The sequence below is a fragment of the Pelodiscus sinensis genome, unplaced genomic scaffold (assembly GCF_049634645.1).
Source record: "Pelodiscus sinensis isolate JC-2024 unplaced genomic scaffold, ASM4963464v1 ctg56, whole genome shotgun sequence".
NCBI lineage: Eukaryota > Metazoa > Chordata > Testudines > Trionychidae > Pelodiscus > Pelodiscus sinensis.
Genome location: NW_027465934.1, coordinates 524,656 through 542,692, shown reverse-complemented (window position 1 = coordinate 542,692; position 18,037 = coordinate 524,656). Strand labels below are relative to the sequence as shown.

Sequence of the window (18,037 nt, the reverse complement as noted above, 5' to 3'; positions counted from 1 at the left end):
GAGCAGAGGCTCCAGGCTTTCCCTAGGCTCTAAGATAGGACCAGAAAGGGGGTCAAGTTGTGGGACTGGGGTCAGGGCTGGAGACTGGCAAGCACGTTCCAGCAGGGGGTGCAGGCACTGGGATAGGGCCGGGATAGGACAAGGGGTTGGGGTGCAGGCTCCACAAGGGAGTTTGGATGAGGAAAGGACTCAGGGTTGGGATATGGGTGGGGAGCAGGTTTGGGAGGGAGTTAAGAGTGCAGAAGGAGATTCTGATCTGGGGGAGGAGGTTGAAGTGCAGTACAGCTTCAGTGTACAGGCTCCAGCCATGCAATGCTTACACCTCAGGCTGCTTCCAGTTAGCATCACAGGGGGGCGAAGGCAGGCTCCCTGCCTGCCCTAGCTACAGGCTACTCTCGGAAACGACCACCATGGCCCTTAGACGGGAAGAGCCAGGAAGCTCTGCACATTTTGCAGAGCTGAATTTCTGGCTAATAAAAACTAGGGGGTGGGGGCAACACCCAGAGCTTCTCTGATCACCCCTTTGCCTCAGGGCTGCAGGGAAATGGCAGCAAGCCAGCACTCATAGCTCTAGCCCCACAGGTAGGCACTGAAACTTTGGGTTTCTAGCCTGCAGTAGAGACTATCCACAGGCTGGGTGAACTGAAACAGCCGGCCAGATCCAGAGCACGGGCCACTGGGTCCCTACCCCTCTTTACACCTATACATTCAGAAATCTCTTTCTTTAGACCTCTCTGGCCATCCTTGTTCCCAGAACAGAAAGAGCTCACCTTATATCTGGTTTGTTCCCGGTCATAGATTTTCTTCAGAGACACCACCTTAGGAGAGAAAAAGTTTCCCAGTTTGGCTAGAAAGACTCCATTCCTCAGTCCCTCCTCCAGCTCTGTTGTGGGAGGTAGATCCTCATTAAGGCAAGCCTCCATCCATCTGAAAATGTGAAAAGAACCAGAGTGGGTCATGTGAGAACTTTTCTGATTTCTTCCATTTCTGGCCAAGTTCAGCACTGATGCTACCACATCTTTTCCCATTGTATGTGTTCTGTATTAGGCAATGGTGTGCACAGTGTTATAATACACTTTATACCATAAGATGCTGCTACCTGGCCTCAGATTCGAAGTCTTGCCCTTTCAGCTTTTAGGCTACCCACACTAAAGTTACTTCAGATGACAAAATGAACAGAAATACTGAACCCAAATGTCTTTGAAAGTTTCATAAACATATTTTTTTAAACAAACATCTTCTTACCCATTAATTTCTTTTCTTTTCAGTCACTGTGTACTTGACACTTGCCTAGATATATTAGCCAGCAATTACCTCTAGTTTGAATCACCCTCATGAGAAAAGGCTCAACTGTTACATCTCTCTTTGCGGAGCTCCACTATATTCAATATCACTTAATCCCACAGCAGACATTGGTGGCTCCATCACATTGAGTCAAGTCCTGTTGGTGTAGTCTCATAGCTGATGCCTCAGAATTTTGGGGTCAGGTTTGCTTCTCTTGCCTATATTTTCTCCAATCCTGTTTTGTATTTCAGACTAACTTAAAGTGAAGACCAGAATATTAGCTGCTACTGTAATCACATTTCCTTACTAGAGATTTCTGCATCCTTAGGCAGTATCACAGCTTTCAATAAGCTTATCTCTTTTCTTCCTATCTAAGTTAATGTCTGTTACTGTAGTACTTGAAAGCAACAAAGATTACAGGGGAGCAAATAATCTGAATGGCTCGTGCGCCCACTGAGAAAATAAGTCTGGTTTTATCCCATCAGGAAAATTGTCATGGAAAACCTAATGTATACACATGGGATTTACGGTTTCTTCTGAAAGAAGTAAAATCTTTGAACATTCTAATATTTGTGGAAGGGATTTCCACATATTCCCCTCCATCTTCTAAAAGAGCAAATGCCTTTCTCTGCAGCATGTGTCTCTATCAACTTAGCTCCTTTAGCATTCCTGAGGGAAATATCTACCTTGGTACGATCATGCTGAAACAGAGGTGACTTTCAAGATATTTAGGGCATAGAAGATCAAGATCCAGATCTTAAAAATCAGATCTGGTATTGCAATAAAGAACACAGGCCATACCTATCAAATACAGCATTGTACCTAGGAAAGCAGTGACTCTGAAAAGGATTTAGGGGTCAGTGGACTGGGTTCAGAGCATGAATTCCCAATGATGTTTTGTAAAAAAGGGCTTAATGCAATCCTTGATTGCATTTTACAGAAAATAATATGGATGTTACTTTTATCTCCATATAATCTATTGGTGAGATTGATATTAGAATACTGCCTTCTGTTAGTGCTAGTCCACGCTTATAGAAAGGACTTTGAAAAACCTGGAGAGTGTGCAGAAAAGAATCCAAAAAATTATTCAAGGGCCAGAGAAAATACCGTACAGAGAAAAACTTAAAGTGCTCAATCTGTTTCTCTCATTTAAAAGACTGAGCAGTGATCATTACAATATGTGCAACATTTCACAAATGTTCAGGCTGCCATATGGCCCAGAAGTTGTAGACATGCTCTTGCTGTGATTTTCTGGCTGTTATATTGCAGAGGTGAGGCTGGATATGGTGTCAAATCTGTCCCTGGGTAGATATGTTCTCAAGTGGAGCTGATGAAGTCTATTAAATGGGTGAGAGAGAGAGTAGAGGTTTTCTGTACTGAGGCAGAGACCCAATGAGTGGAACAGAGATATAACCCTGCTGGTTGTTGTCCGAACTTCAAAAAATAACCAAATTCAGGAGCCACCTGTCCAGGTTAAAAAAATAAATATATTCTCCTCTCATGAAGATGAGTGGGGCAGGCAGGGGCACCACTCCAGAGCAACTGGAGCAGCCCCTGTCTGCAGCCCCACCTCTCCACCCCCCACTGAAGATAGATGCTGCTCCAGCTTGGCCTTGCCTGCAATGTGCCCGAGTGCGCCATAGGGCTGGAGCAGTCCCCTGCCAGTGGCAGATGGGGAGCTGCTCCAACCCCCCATCAGTTAATCAGAACCATTAAGCATCATCATTAAGAGTGATTCTTACCAGTTAGCCTTTCACATCCCTAACTGCCAAAACAGAGAACCATTCAAATATCAAATATAATAGAAGAATTGTACAACCTTGAAAACTGGAATAACAGAAATTGAATTACGTTTATTAGTACAAAGAATTAGGCCATGCATTTAAGGATTAATAACAATTTTTTGCTATAAACTGGTAATTTATCAACTAGAAGCAATTAAGCTCAAAGACCTCAGTGTACTGGTCTGTCACAGAACAATTATGAACTGCCAATATGGCACAAACAAAATAAGCTAATGCAATCCTAGGGTGAATTAGCTGTGGTATTCCCAGTAGACACAGGAAAATGTTATGACCATTATACAAGACTCTTCTAAGGATACCCTGTGAAATTCTGGTCTACATTGTTTAAGAAAAAATAATTCAAATAGGAACAAGTGCAGGAAGAGCTCCTATAGTGATCAGAAGAATGGGGAATCTGCCTTTCAAGAAAAAAATTAAGGAACTTGGCTTCCTGAGTCTAAAAGAACAAAGGCCAAGAAGAGATATTATTGCACTCTTTAAATACAGCAGAGGGATCAGAAAGAGGCAGAGGAGTTATTTCCATTAAGGGGTGATGATGCCAGAAGAACAAAGGGATATAAACTAACATTCAGTCAGTCTTGAATTAAGATGGTTTCTAACCTTTGGAGGAGTGCAATTCTAAAACAGCCTTCTAAAGGGTGTAGTTGAGGCAAAAAAAAAAATCAGACTGAGCTCATTAACTTTACAAAGTGGATGGTAAAATGTGGTTGCTCACTATGGTCTATGACTCACTCAAAACTCAAAATCTTGGCATTGGAAAAAGTCCAGGAAAGGGCAACAAAAATGATTAGGGTTATGGAACAGTTGCATTTTGAGGAGAGATTTAAAAGATTGAGACTTTTCAACTGAGAAAAAAGGAGATTAAGGAGGGATATGAGAGAGGTCTATAAAATCATGAGTGGTGTGGAGAAATAAATAAGGGAAACTTATTTACTTGTTCCATAACACACGAACTAGGGGTCCCCAAATGAAATTAATAGGTATCAGGTTTAAAACAAACAAAAAATATTTCTTCACATGACAGACCACCTGTGTAACTCCTTGCCAGGACTTTGTTATGGTTCAAAAAAGCACTAGATAAATTCATGGAAGTTGCATCCATCAATGGCTATTAGCCAGGATGGGTAGGAATGGTGTCAGTCTCCTCTGTTTGTCTGAAGGTGGGTATGGGTGACAGGGGATGGATCATTTCAGGATTCCCTGTTCTGTTCATTCCTTCTGGGGTACCTGCAATTGGCCACTTTTGGAAAACAGGATACTGGGCTAGATGGACCTTTGGTTTAATCCAGTCTGGCCATTCTAACACTCTTAGTTAATATACCTAATTCCTAGCTTCAAGGCACTAGACGGGAAGAACTAAGTTATTACTAAGAATTCTTTCCAAGGTGTCTGGCTGCTGGGCTTTGCCCACATGATCAACATATTTGGGGTTAGGAAGGAATTTTCCCTCAGATCATATTAGCAGAAACCCTGTGGTAGGAGGGGGGGTTTCACCTTTCCCCCCCACCATGGGACACAAATCACTTCTTGGTATGAAGCAGAGTAAATGGTAGATTCTCTGTAACTTCAAGTCTTTAAATCAAGAGATGAGGACCTCAATGATCCAGCCAAAGGTTATATGTCTATATCTAGGTAGGTGAGGTTCTGTGGCCTGCAATGTACAGGATGTCAGACTGGATAATCATGAAGGTCACTTCTGGCCTTAAAGTCCACGACTTTAATTAGAGCTGCGTTTAATGCTGTGCAGATCTTACATCTGATGGAGATCTGAGACTCTCAGGGGCAATGAAGGCAGCATGAAGAAGACCTATGGCAGATCAGCATGGTTTGAAGCCTGGGGTCTTAGGCGTAACCCCCACTCAAGGCTGTGGCCTGTAAAAACAAAGAACTAAATTGGGAACATAAAGAGGGGGGGAGGAGTTAAAAACTGCACTAAAAATAAAAAAATTCTGAGAAAATAAAGAAATATGTTGAGGATGTGCGTAGCAAGCCACAAAGCTGGCTAATGAACATTACGAGCCACAGATAGTTGAGAGACAATTTGAGTTGCAGCACATCTGCCCTCTATATGCCCTCACAACAGAATACGAGGGTGTCCATTATGGGGCACCCAGAGACCTGCAGATATTGCTGATGAAAATTTCCAATCCAGAGTACACAGGTGAGCACACATCCTGACTTGCAGCACACATTGGGACACTATTAAATGAAGAATTAGATTCCACAGCCAAAAGAGATGTCATCTATTGTGACCTCCTATATAATACAGACCATAGAATTTCCAAAAAATAATTCTAGAGCATAACTTTTAGAAAAAGATCCATCTTGATTTAAAAATTGTGAGTGATGCAGAATCCTCTACAACCCTAGCTCTATAACATGTTTTACTCAATACATAAGCTCAATTTAAGGACTACTTGTTAACATTCAGTGTTGTTTTGATTTACAGAAAGTCTTTGACCCCCCCACCAAAGGCTCTTAACCAGAGTAAACTGTCATAGGTAAGAAGACAGGTCCTCTCATGGATCAGTAACTGTTAAAAAAGATAGGAAATGAAGGGTAGCAAGAAATGGACAGCTTTCACAGTGGAAAGAAATAAACAGAGGGGGTTCCCCAAGGATGCATACTGGGATCAGTGCCGTTCAACATGTTCATAAATGATCTGGAAAGTAAGAATGTGAAAGTGTAACTGTGCACACGGCTAAGCAATGAGCCAGGGCTCAATTGGTTAACTTTCACGATTATACACAGGCCCCTGGTACACGTAGTCCTTGGTGCACTAGCTCCTGGAGAGCCACCTGCACCAGCCGGCCACATCCGCCCCTCTCTGCTGCCTCTGTGTCCCTGTCCACTTACCCCATGACACATTTTCAGCAGTTACACGTTTATTTAAATAAATGAATTTTAGCATCTCACTGGAAAGAAAAGTAAACAGTGAGATTTATCAATGGCTATTAACCAAGATGCTCAGGGACACAACCACTTTCTCTGGGTGTCCCTAATCTTGTCAGGTCATTACATAGGAGGTGAAATGAATTTTAATGGCCTCTTCTGTCCATTTCTTTGCAGAAATAATCAAAGGCACAAGTCCTTAATAAAGCTGACAGAAACCTGCAGGGAGAAAGAAAGGTTTGTAAAGCCACAGGGACACAAAAGGACAAATAAGCAAAAGGAATTAAGAAAGGGAAGAACTTTGGAAAGTAGATTAGTTCAATTTCACCAAGCTAAGTTGGAGCTGAAGATGAGACATCCAAGATTTAAGGGACTAACTGAGAGTCAAATCTGAAGACAAGGGAGAACTCCCAAGTAGCAAGATAGACCTATAGATAATCAGAACAGAGCTATGGTATGTGAGTGGAAGAGATCAGTTGATAACAAGTGTATAGGGAAGAAAAGACTGAGGACAGACTTGAAAAGATTGCTGGATAGTGGGAAGGAGGCGCAGCAGACCAAAAAGTCATCTACTCCTTCGCTGCCAAAGTGAAGAATCACAGTCAGGAGAAACTGGGAGGGGAAAATCTCAAAATGTAAACATGATCACTAACGCTCATGGTGGGCAGACAGCTCAAGAATAATTTAAGTGGAAACAGAGGCCTTGATATTTGGCCAGTACGAGATTATTGGTAACTTCAGCAAAGGGTAATCTCAGAGGTATGCAGAAACTGAACCCAGATTGTAAATGGTCTAACAGAACCTGCAAAGGAAGGAAGCCATGGCAATAGCAGTAGAGGCACACAATTCCAGATCTCTGTAATGAAAGGAAAGGAAAGGAAAGGAAAGGAAAGGAAAGGAAAGGAAAGGAAAGGAAAGGAAAAGGCAGTTGTTAGAAAGGCAACTAGAAAGCAAGACAGGATACATGTGCCTCAGAGATTCACTGAATTGACATCTGAACGGGGCTATACTTCTAAAGGGAACTGGATGATTACTGCAGGGCACTCTTATGCCATAAACTCAATCACCTGCTTTCTACAGGACCTGACAAGAAAATGATAATGGGTTTCACTTTCCAAGGTACGCACATAGGGGCATATAAAAAACTCACCAGCTATCTACCCAAAGAGCAGCTGCTTTGCAGCCCTTTGCTTAAGGAGCATAGTAACCTGCCTTTTTCTGCTGTCCGGCTCACTTCATCCTATTCTTGGGCTCCTCACCTCCCTAGACAAAGGGCTCTTTATGGCATGCCTGGATGGAAAAGAAAACAAGCCCAACCCAAAGAACAAGGTGAGAGGGGAAGAAACAGTCTGAGATGGAAGCTGTAAAAAGCAAACCAGTTCACCAAGTTTTCATCTGAGCTGAACAGCCTGAGTGGTCTCCCAGCTTCATACAATAAAAAAGGATCTGGGGTAAATTCTAGCATCCTAGAAATCAAGTACAGAAAAGAGTCCAGGTTGTTCTCCACAGTACATTTATGCCATACATTCCAGAGTACATTCCAAGCCATAGCACATCACACCCTTCTCACAAAGCCACTGTCTCTGTATGTCTACCTCAGAGTCCCACTTGCTGCACCCTAAATCCCATATGTACTTCGCAATTCCCACGCATCTTTTATTGGATCAAAAATCATGGATGAAGTCTATTTTAACTAAAAATCTAAAATGAAAATAGGTCCAGCGTAAGTCTAGGTCACCCAACATTTGCTCCAGGAACTAAAAGTCCAGCTGTTTCATCTGTTCCTGGTTACAATCTTTCAAGTGTGGGCTACTGTTGTGAAAAAAACGACTGCTGCGAAACAGGAAGTTGGGACCCTCCACACACAGGGACTGCTGCCACAAAGCAGCCCCCGTCCACGGCAACCTGGCCATAGGCAGGCACTGCTTCGTGGCAGCAGTCCCTGTGCATGAGAGGTCCCCCCCTTGCACAGGGGCTGCTGCTGGCTGGGCAGGGAGCCCGACTCAGTTCCAGCTTGCGCCAGATGCGGGACAAAAACCCACCGCGGCTCTGCAATTTAAAATGCAGTAGGAGCCAGGGGGCAGGCTTCCCGACTCATCCTGCCTTTTAAATTGCAAAGCCGCAGCGAGGTTTTGTCCCGCACTCAGCACAAGCTGGACTGCCCATCGACTAATTGAGTAGTTAATAAAAATTCTATTGACTACTTGATTAGTGAAATACCTGCATTTTAACATCCTTGCACTGCACCTCTGTCTCTTAAATGCTTTTAAATCAGAGGCTCAGCTCAGGGACTAGTCACAAGCAGGGACATCTGATTCCCAACTCGTGCCCAGTCCCCTGCTGCCCCTCTGCCTTTTACACGTAGTAAGAGCCATGCAGCTGTTACTACACTTAACAGGCAGAGCCCCAGCAGGGTTAGCTCCCAGAGCCAGGAACTAACCCTGCTGTGGCTCCGCAGTTTCCCCCCCTATCAACTAATCGAGTAGTTGATGGAATTTCCATCAATTACTCGAGTAGCTGATTAAACGAAATTTAACATCCATTCACTAAAGCTGAGTAAATGATGGCAAATAAGCAATTTACAAAGATACTGAAAAAAATATTCAAAAAAGTTATATAGGAAAATAAATAAATAGTTATCCAATCAGATCACACTGCCTCCAGCAATCCTCGTCTTCTGCAGCAACTCCTCCTCCCCCTCATTTACTCTCTGCAGCACAATAGCTTTCTACACCACAATCACCAGCTGTCTCACCAAAGGCCCTTAAGCAAATCAAGCTGTCATGGGAAGAGGGAAGGTCCTCTCCTGGACTGATAACTGGTTAAAAGACAGGAGACAAAGGGTAGGGATGGAGAAAGGTAACTAATGGTGTCTCTTGGAGTTCGTACTGGGACCAATCCTAATCAATATATTCATAAACGATCTGGAGCGAGTGGTAAACAGTGATGTGGCAAAAATTTACAGATGATACCAAACTGTAAAGCGCTTTAAAAGGATTTCACAAAGCTAGCTAACTGGGCAACAAAATGGCAGATGAATTTTAATGTTGATAAATGCAAACCAATGCATATCGGAAAACAATTCCAATTATATGCATAAAACAATGGGGACTAAATTAGATGTTACAACTCAAAAGAGACATCTTGTAGTCAGTGTGGACAGTTCTCTGGAAACATCCATTCAATGTGCAACAGCAAACAGAATGTTAAGAATCATTTTTAAAGGGATAGAGAAGAATGAATATCTTATTGCCTCAATATAAATCCACATCATGAACACTACACGCAGATGCGGCTGCCTCATCCCAAAGATATCTTTGTATTGAAAAAAGTTCAGAAAAGGGCAACAAAAATTATTAGGGTTATGAAATGGTTGCCATATAAGGAAAGATTAATAAGACTGGGACTCTTCAGCTTAGAAAAGAGGAAACTTATTTACTTGCTCCCATAACACAAGAACTAGGGGGTCACCAAATGAAATTAAAAAGTAGCAGGTTTTAAACAAACAAAAGGAAGGAATTCTTCACACAATGCATAGTGAACCCGTGGAACTCTTTAGCAGAGCATATTGTGAAGACCAGGACTTTAACAAGGTTTAAAAAGGAAGTAGATATTAATTCCCAGGAGGATAGGTACATCAATAGCATGGGCTTATCAGTTAACTCTCTGTTACCCGCAGGACCCCCCTGGCTACCACTGTATCAGAGGCAGCAGCGAGGTGGGGGCTGGTGCGAAGTAGGAAGAACCAGTGCTCATGGGGAACCGTCTTAAAAGCTGGATCCCAGCAAGCATCAGCTCCTGCAGAGCTGCCTGCTGCCCCAGATATAGAGGCAGCAATGCAGGATAAGGTGGGAAAGCTGGCTCCCTGAGAGCGTCGGCTCCCACCTACGCACCCCCAAGCGTATACATGTACCTGCTGAAAATTTCAGAGGGTAAACAGTTATGCAAATAAACACATTTTAACAACCCTAATTAATAGCTATTAGCCAGGATAGAATCATAGAATACTAGGACTGGAAGGGACCTCGAGAGGGTTAGGGTTAGGTCCTCATGGCAGGACCCAGTACATCCCTGATAGACATTTATCTAACCTACTCTTAAATATCGCCAGAGATGGAGATTCCACAACCTCCCTGGGCAATTTATTCCAGTGTTTGACCACCCTGACAGTTAGGAACTTTTTCCTAATGTCCAACCTAAACCTCCCTTGCTGCAGTTTAAGCCCATTGCTTCTTGTTCTATCCTCAGAGGCCAAGATGAACAAGTTTTCTCCCTCCTTCTTGTGACACCCTTTTAGATACCTGAAAACTGCTATCATGTCCCCCCTCAGTCTTCTCTTTTCTAAACTAAACAAACCCAATTCTTTCAGCCTTCCTTCATAGGTCATGTTCTCTAGACCTTTAATCATTCTTGTTGCTCTTCTCGGGACCCTCTCCATTTTCTCCACATCTTTCTTGAAATGCGGTGCCCAGAACTGGACACAATACTTCAACTGAGGCCTAACCAGTGCAGAGTAGAGCGGAAGAATGACTTCTCGTGTCTTGCTTGCAACACACCTGTTAATACATCCCAGAATCATGTTTGCTTTTTTTTGCAACAGCATCACACTGTTGACTCATATTTAGCTTGTGGTCCACTATTACCCCTAGATCCCTTTGTGCCTTACTCCTTCCTAGACAGTCGCTTCCCATTCTGTATGTGTGAAACTGATTGTTCCTTCCTAAGTGGAGCACTTTGCATTTGTCCTTATTAAACTTCATCCTGTTTACCTCAGATCATTTCTCCAATTTGTCTACATCATTTTGAATGATGACCCTATCCTCCAAAGCAGTTTCAATGCCAATCTCTAAATCGTTGATGAAGATATTGAATGGAGCCAGTCCCAAAACAGACCCCTGCGGAACCCCACATGTTATACCTTTTCAACAGGATTGAGAACCATTATTAACTACTCTCTGAGTATGGTTATCCAGCCAGTTATGCACCCACCTTATAGTAGCCCCATCTAAGTTGTATTTGCCGAGTTTATTGATAAGAATATTATGCAAGACCGTATCAAATGCCTTACTAAAGTCTAGGTATACCACATCCACAGCTTCTCCCTTATCCACTTCTCCCTCATGGGCATGTCCCTATCCTCTATTTGTCAGAAGTTGAAAATGGGTGGCAGAAGAGAAGGATCACTTGATGATTCCCTGTTCTGTTCACTCCCTCAGCCATCTGGCCTTGGCCACTGCTACTGGACTAGATGGAGCTTTAGTCTAATCCAGTCTGACCATTCTTATGTTAACTAGAATATTGGGGGAAAATAAGTATAATTACTGTAATACTGCCCTTCCTGCTTAACAGCTTAACTCTTTGCTGAAACACATGTCAAAGTCTGACAGTTCACAAAGCATTAAACCGTCAGACTCAGGGATTTTGCATTTAAAAGCTTTAATTTAGGTCTTATTAATTGCTTTCACACATGTTCAAAAAGAAAAGTATTATGCAACTACTCAGTAAAGAAAGGTGAAGTTCAAATGGGCCAAAGGGAGTCAGGTACTAAACCCTATTGAAAACCAGTAGAAGTGGGAAACTCTCATCAACCCTTTTGAAAATTTTGCCATAACTATTTATATTTAATACAAAAAATTCAAGCTTTCTCTAAACAGTTCTTGGAACCTGCTTAAATAATATCTTAAAAGACATATGAGCAATAAGCCTCCCATTGTGTATTTCTACTACAGACTTTTGCAAACTTTTTCTTATGCTCATACAATGCACATTCATGAACTGAAAATATTATTTGCAACATTTGCATTAGAATGTAGAATTTTAGCAGATTTGTTTATAGTGTGGCCTCAAATGTCACCTAATTCTACAGAACTAAAAGATGAAAAGTGCAGTTTTTTTGACCATACCCGAACACTTATATCAATCAGGACATGTAATGTCTGTCCTGTGTCTCCATCTTGGAACTCTCAGCCTTCTGTTAAAATGTGCCTTGTTCTTAGTTGCAGAGTCAAGTAAAAAGTAAACATTCCAGATCTGAGAACCAGCCATAATAGCAGCCACGTCCAATCTTGCATCATTGTCCAGCTGGGTCCACTTTACAGATTCTTTCTTTCTTACATATACAAAACCCTCCTGACTATCACAAAACTGGAAGGTACCACAAGAGGTAATCAAGTCCAGTTCCCTGTCCTCGTGGCAGGACCAAGCAGTGTCTAGATCATTCCCGGCAGGTGTCAGTCTAACCTGCTCTTAAATATTTCCACTGATGGAGATTCTACACCCCCCAGGAAGTTTATTCCAGTGTTTAACCACCCTGACAGTTAGAAAGTTTTTCCTAATGTCCAACCTAAACCTCCCTTGCTGCAATTTAAGCCCGTTGCTTCTTGTCCTATCCTTAGAGGCCAAGGAGAACAATTTTTCCTCCCTCCCCCTTGTAACACCTTAGATAGATGAAAACCGCTATTATTAGCTATCATTGTTTCAGTTCCTGGACTGAGAACCAATTTGAGTTAATGGAAAACAAATCTTGCCAACTAACTTAATATCAGGGTTTTTTTATTTTTCAATGCGATTATAAATCAGGTTGATTAAGGTAATGGAGTTGATATAGTTTTCTATTTTATATATAATATAAAATTCTACATTGTAATGCAGATGTTACAAATAATATTTTAATTTCATGAATGTGCATTGTATAATCAGAAAAAAGTCTACAAACATCTAGACTTCTGCAAGGCATCTGACCTGGTATCACATGATATTCTGATTAAGAAACTGAAATAAAACAATTTTCTCCATTATCCCTTTCATTTCTATAGTAAATGAATGAACTGTCTACAACTGTTGTCTAGAGGCCCTCTTCTCCACTTTCATCCTAGACCTTCGCCAGACCAGCTTTCAAACCTTGCTCTCCAAAATCTCTAATTATTTCTTCTTAGACAAGGCTCTGAATCAGTGTTCTATCTTCATATTCTTTGACTGTCACCCATATTCTACTTTCTGAAATCATATCCCTCCTTGATTTCTGTGACTCTACACTGTTCTGACTTTCCTCTTATCACTGACTGCTACTTCAGCGCATCCAGATGAAGATCTGCTTCATTCACCCTCCAATTTCTTGTGGGATTTTAATGATGTTCTGTCCTTGGTCTCCGTACCTTTTTCTCTGAGTAAATCTCATACCCATAAACAGATTCAACCAGCACCTAACATGTTGACTTCTCTCAGATCTATCATTCTACAAAAATCTTCTGGACACCTTCTGATATCCAGAAACCACTATGTATAATGCATGCCAATATGGTCTCATTGTTTCCTTGTATTTCCCTGTCTATATCCAATTGTCTATCTTATACTTAGATTACAAGCTTTTGGGGCAGGAATTTTTGTGTGTGTTTTCTTTGTATAGTATCTAGCACAAAGGGATTCTGTCCCACAACTATTGTTCCTGGTGCTGCTCCCCAGATACTGGGTAACTGGTTACCCATTAACATTTCTTCAGCAGAAAAGGACCTGGGGATTACAGTGGATGAGAAGCTGTATGAGAGTCAACAGTGTGCCCTTGTAGCCAAGAAGGTGATATTGTTGGCATATTAAGGTGCATTAGGAAGAGCATTTTCGGCAGATTTAGAGAAGTGATTATTCCCCTTTATTCTGAACTGGTGAGGCCACATTTGGAGTATTGCGTCCTATTCTGGGCCTCCCACTACAGGAAGGATGTGGACGCATTGCAGAAAGTCCAGCGGAGGGCAACCAAAACAATTTGGGGGCTGGAGCATGTACCTATGAGGAGAGGCTGAGGGATTTGGGCTTATTTAGTCTGCAGAAGAGAAGAAGGGGGAATGTGATAGCAGCCTTCAACTTCCTGAAGGGAGGTTCCAAAGAGGATGGAGAGGCTGTTCTCAGTAGTGACAGGTGGCAGAACAAGGAGCAATGGTCTCAAGTTACAGTGGGGGAGGTCTAAGTTGGATATTAGGAAAAACTATTTCACTAGGAGGTGGTGAAGCACTGGAATGGGTTACCTAGGGAGGTGGCAGAATCTCCATCCCTATAGATTTTTAATTCTCAGCTTGACAAAGCCCTGGCTGGGATGATTTAGTTGAGATTGGTCCTGCTTTGGGCAGGGGGCTGGACTCGATGACCTCCTGAGGTCTCTTCCAGCCCTATGATTCCTAATGGGAATAATTAGTGACTAGATTCTTTTTACCCATAGCTCCCTTGCCCATTAACACAATTCATTTAGAAAAAGAGAGAGAGCAACTTATGTATATTACCCAACTGATAGCAGAGGAACAACAAATTGGGGACAATACTGGAGAGACTATGGAAACACCACGGTAAACCATATGACAGATGAACATATCCACAGAAATGAGCATGCACAGCAGGCGGGTACATGACTTTTAGCCTTAATGGGAGTTCAAATAATAAAAACCACTATGAGGATGGGAATGTGTTGCTGGACATTAAATTTGGAAAAAGAGAGAAGAAGCAATTGAAAGAAATGCTAATGTTAGAGAAAACAAAAGATGGTGTAATGTAGGGCTATGGGTTAGGCAGATCCAAGTTAAGACAAGACAAGCCCAAACATGCAATTGCTAAAACAGCCAACTACAATGAACAGGATTAGTAAATAAGGGAGCCAGAAACTAACTATTGTGGGTATATTTATAGTAAACAAAGTAGGCAGAAAAACACTGGATTTCTAAGATTGCTTTATACAAGTAGTATAACTAAGGAAAGATGCATATAAATTATGTGGCACAAACTGGAATCATAGTATTTCCTTGTACCAAAACCCTCTGTGTCTGTACCTGGCCTGCATGGGCAAAGAGCTGTTACATGATAAGCAAGCCCTTGAATTAAAGCCCATAGCTAGTATCCCTGTGGGTTAAAAACAACAAATGCTGAGAAGTTTGCGTTGCTTGTCCCCTATTATCTGCAGTGTGATATCCAGCATCTTTACCATTCTCTTCATTAAGGATTTGTCTACACTTTAAGTTGAAGAGCAGCCATAGCAGCACTTTACAGAAAGTGTGGCCAAAACACGAGCATTGGGAGAGAGCTCTGCAACCTCAATGAGCAGAGTAGCTAGCAGCATTAGTGAGGGACACTGGCTTCCTTAAACATGAGTTCACAAGCCACAAGAATCAGTATGGTCATAGCTGGCAGGCACAGTGACGAGGAGGGCACATACTAACTAGGAATGCTAACGGGTAATTGGTTAAAAGGTTACCTGGTAAACATCACCCTTAATGGGTGGTACTTACGGTAATGGTTAACCAATGTCTGGGAGCAGCACCCCCACCTGTGGCCGTGTGGAGCCAGGAGCCCCATGCAGGGGCAGCAGGAGCAGCAGCCTATACCCCCTTTAATTGGCTAAATGTTTTCCTTTAAACATTTACCCATTTAACTAATTAAACAGGATTTTACATCCCTAAAACTGAGGTGAACCCAATGTGTCCAAATTATTTCCTGGAACCTCTCTCAGATTCATCCTTAGACTCCCTTCCAGACTCTCAGCATGCTATGCTTTTCTGAGGATGACAGGGCACAACAGCATTCTTGAGGGGAGGGTGATCCTTTCAGAAGTGGCCTGCCTAAGGAGTGTTAAAGGCAGTGTCATGGTGGCTGAGAGGCAAATCTCAGTCTCAAGAAGGTGGCTCAAGTCTGAGCATACAGCTAGGTCACTAGGTAGCAAGAATGTTATTAGTTCCAGTATAGTAAACAGCGAGATGTCTGCTAGTACAGCGTCAGGCAATACTGAAGAGGGAGAGGGTGCTATAGCTAGGTGCATAGTGCCAAGGCTGCACTGGACAATCAGTGTTAGATGCAGTGAGGTCCCTGCTCTCGGAAGTAACTCTCAGTGCCAGCTTAGTCTTCAGTACAACGTACCGGACAAAGTCAAATTCAGGCTCTTATTGAAGGAGTTCAAAGAAAGGATTTGGCTCTTGCCTGGAGTTGGAGGAGGACACTGGTGCCTGTCCTGATCCCAGAAATAGTGCTCTTTTTGGTCCCTTTCATAAGCCAATGCCACATAAGGCCTGAGAGCTCAGCATGACCTCTTGGTTCACCATGTATTTGATGCAAGTGAAGGGACTTCTTTATAAGCCTGCCAGAGTCCAAGGAGGACTGTATCCATGTTTCAAAAAGGAAGATCTTGAGCCTCATCTCCCACTTCCCATATATGTTTGGAGAAGGATCAGCATATGGAACAATGTTCTGAGATGTCCCTCTCTTATGTAAATTAAACACCTGGAATGCTTGTCATTAACTGGCACTGCTGTGTCACAGAGCAGCAGGTTATAAACCCAGGTGACTTGGTGTCAGCCATTTCAAGAGAGGTTTACAAACAGCGGAAGGAAGGGGGCATGAAAAAAACCCTATAAATCAACTATTTAAAGTCTTGTGCTGAAGTGTAACACAGCCTCCAACCACAGGAAATCTGATGATAGCGACACATTAAGTCCGTTAGAGCAAGGGATGCATACGCTGCAAGGGTTCCATCTCTCAGCCACAGCTGGAAAGAATGAACTTAGTGGTGGCTGAGGATACTCCATCCTTTATGTTCTCAGCCAGCAGCTCTCAAACTGGGTTTTAATGGGGTCACCAGGGGCAGCATTAGACTTGCTGGGATCAGGAGCTGACGTAAGCCCAAACTCCCCTTAGTTGGCAGGGCCAGACCCTTGGACCTCCTCTTGGGGCAGCAGGGCTCAGGCTCTAGCCCACCCCTGGGGTCATGTAGATATGTCCTTAATAAGGGTCACCGTGCAATAAAGTTTGAGAACCTCTGTTCTCAGCTATGGGAGATGAGAGAGCACTAAGAATTTTCTCTCTTACACACACAAGGGCTGTGTCTACACTGGCCACTTATTCCAGAAAATCAGCCGCTTTTCCGGAATAACTTGCCAGCTGTCTACACTGGCCCCTTGAATTTCCAGAAAAGCACTGACGATCTACTGTAAGAAATCAGCCGCTTTTCTGGAAATACTATGCTGCTCCCATTCGGGCAAAAGTCCTTTTTCGGGAAAACTGTTCCGGAAAAGGGCCAGTGTAGACAGCACAGTAGTGTTTTCCGCAAAAAAGCCCCGATCGCGAAAATGATGATCGGGGCTTTTTTGCGGAAAAGCACGTCTACATCGGCACGGACGCTTTTCCGGAAAAAGTGCTTTTCTGGAAAAGCATCCTGCCAATGTAGACGCGCTTTTTCCGGAAATACTTATAACGGAAAACTGTTCCATTTTAAGCATTTCTGGAAAAGGGTGCCAGTGTAGACGTAACCCAGAGGTAAAAGCACCAAGAGCAAAATCTATGCATACAACCATTTTGAGAAAAACTTGATCTTCCTTTCATGACAACCCTGTTAACAAAGCAGCCTCAGTGCATGTATGGTTGGCTGGAGAAAGCTCAAAGTGCTCCGATGTTCTTGCATCTGAAGCAACCATTCCATGAATTCCATTGAAGAAAGCAATAAGCCAAAAGTGTGTCTTGAAATTAATGAACCTGTTATTCAAGAAGGATGTTGAAAAATTGGAACAGTTCAGATGTAACTATCTGCATGGGGCACAAGTATTTAGAAGTAGTCATTTCAGGTTAGCACAAAAACATATAATGCGATTCAATGGCTAGAAGTTGATGCTAGACAGATCCAGACTCCAAATTAGGGATGTAAGGGAGTAGTTGACAAGTCAACTACCCAATAAGCCTATGCTTAGCGGGTAGACGAGTTCATTACTTGCACTCCCATGCCCCCACCCCCTTCGATACCTCTGGGTCGCCACAGACAGTGGCTACTTCGTGGCAGCAGTCCCTGTGCATGGAAGTTCCAAATCCTCACTGGGACCCTCTCGCACAGGGGCTGCTGCCGGCTGGGCATGCAGCCTGGCTCAGTTCCAGCTCACACTGGGTGAGGGACAACACACTACTGCAGCTCTGCATTTTAACACACAGTAGGAGCCAGGCTGCCTGGTTCCTACTGCCTTTTAAATTAGAGCCACAGCAGGATTTGGTCCTGTGCCCAACACAACCCGGAACTGAGCTGGGCTACCTATCGACTAATC

At 42.9% G+C, this 18,037-nt stretch overlaps 1 protein-coding gene across 3 annotated transcripts in view; it reads right to left on the bottom strand.

Annotated features, from left to right (window-relative positions):
- The window catches only part of LOC102458593 (ras GTPase-activating-like protein IQGAP1), a 564,033-nt gene that overhangs the window by 175,942 nt on the left and 370,054 nt on the right, over positions 1-18,037 (bottom strand). For all 3 annotated transcript variants that reach the window (XM_075916962.1, XM_075916963.1, XM_075916961.1), the window contains one exon: positions 771-927. In XM_075916962.1, the coding sequence (XP_075773077.1) occupies positions 771-927 (157 nt within the window). The remainder of the gene's footprint in view (positions 1-770; positions 928-18,037) is intronic.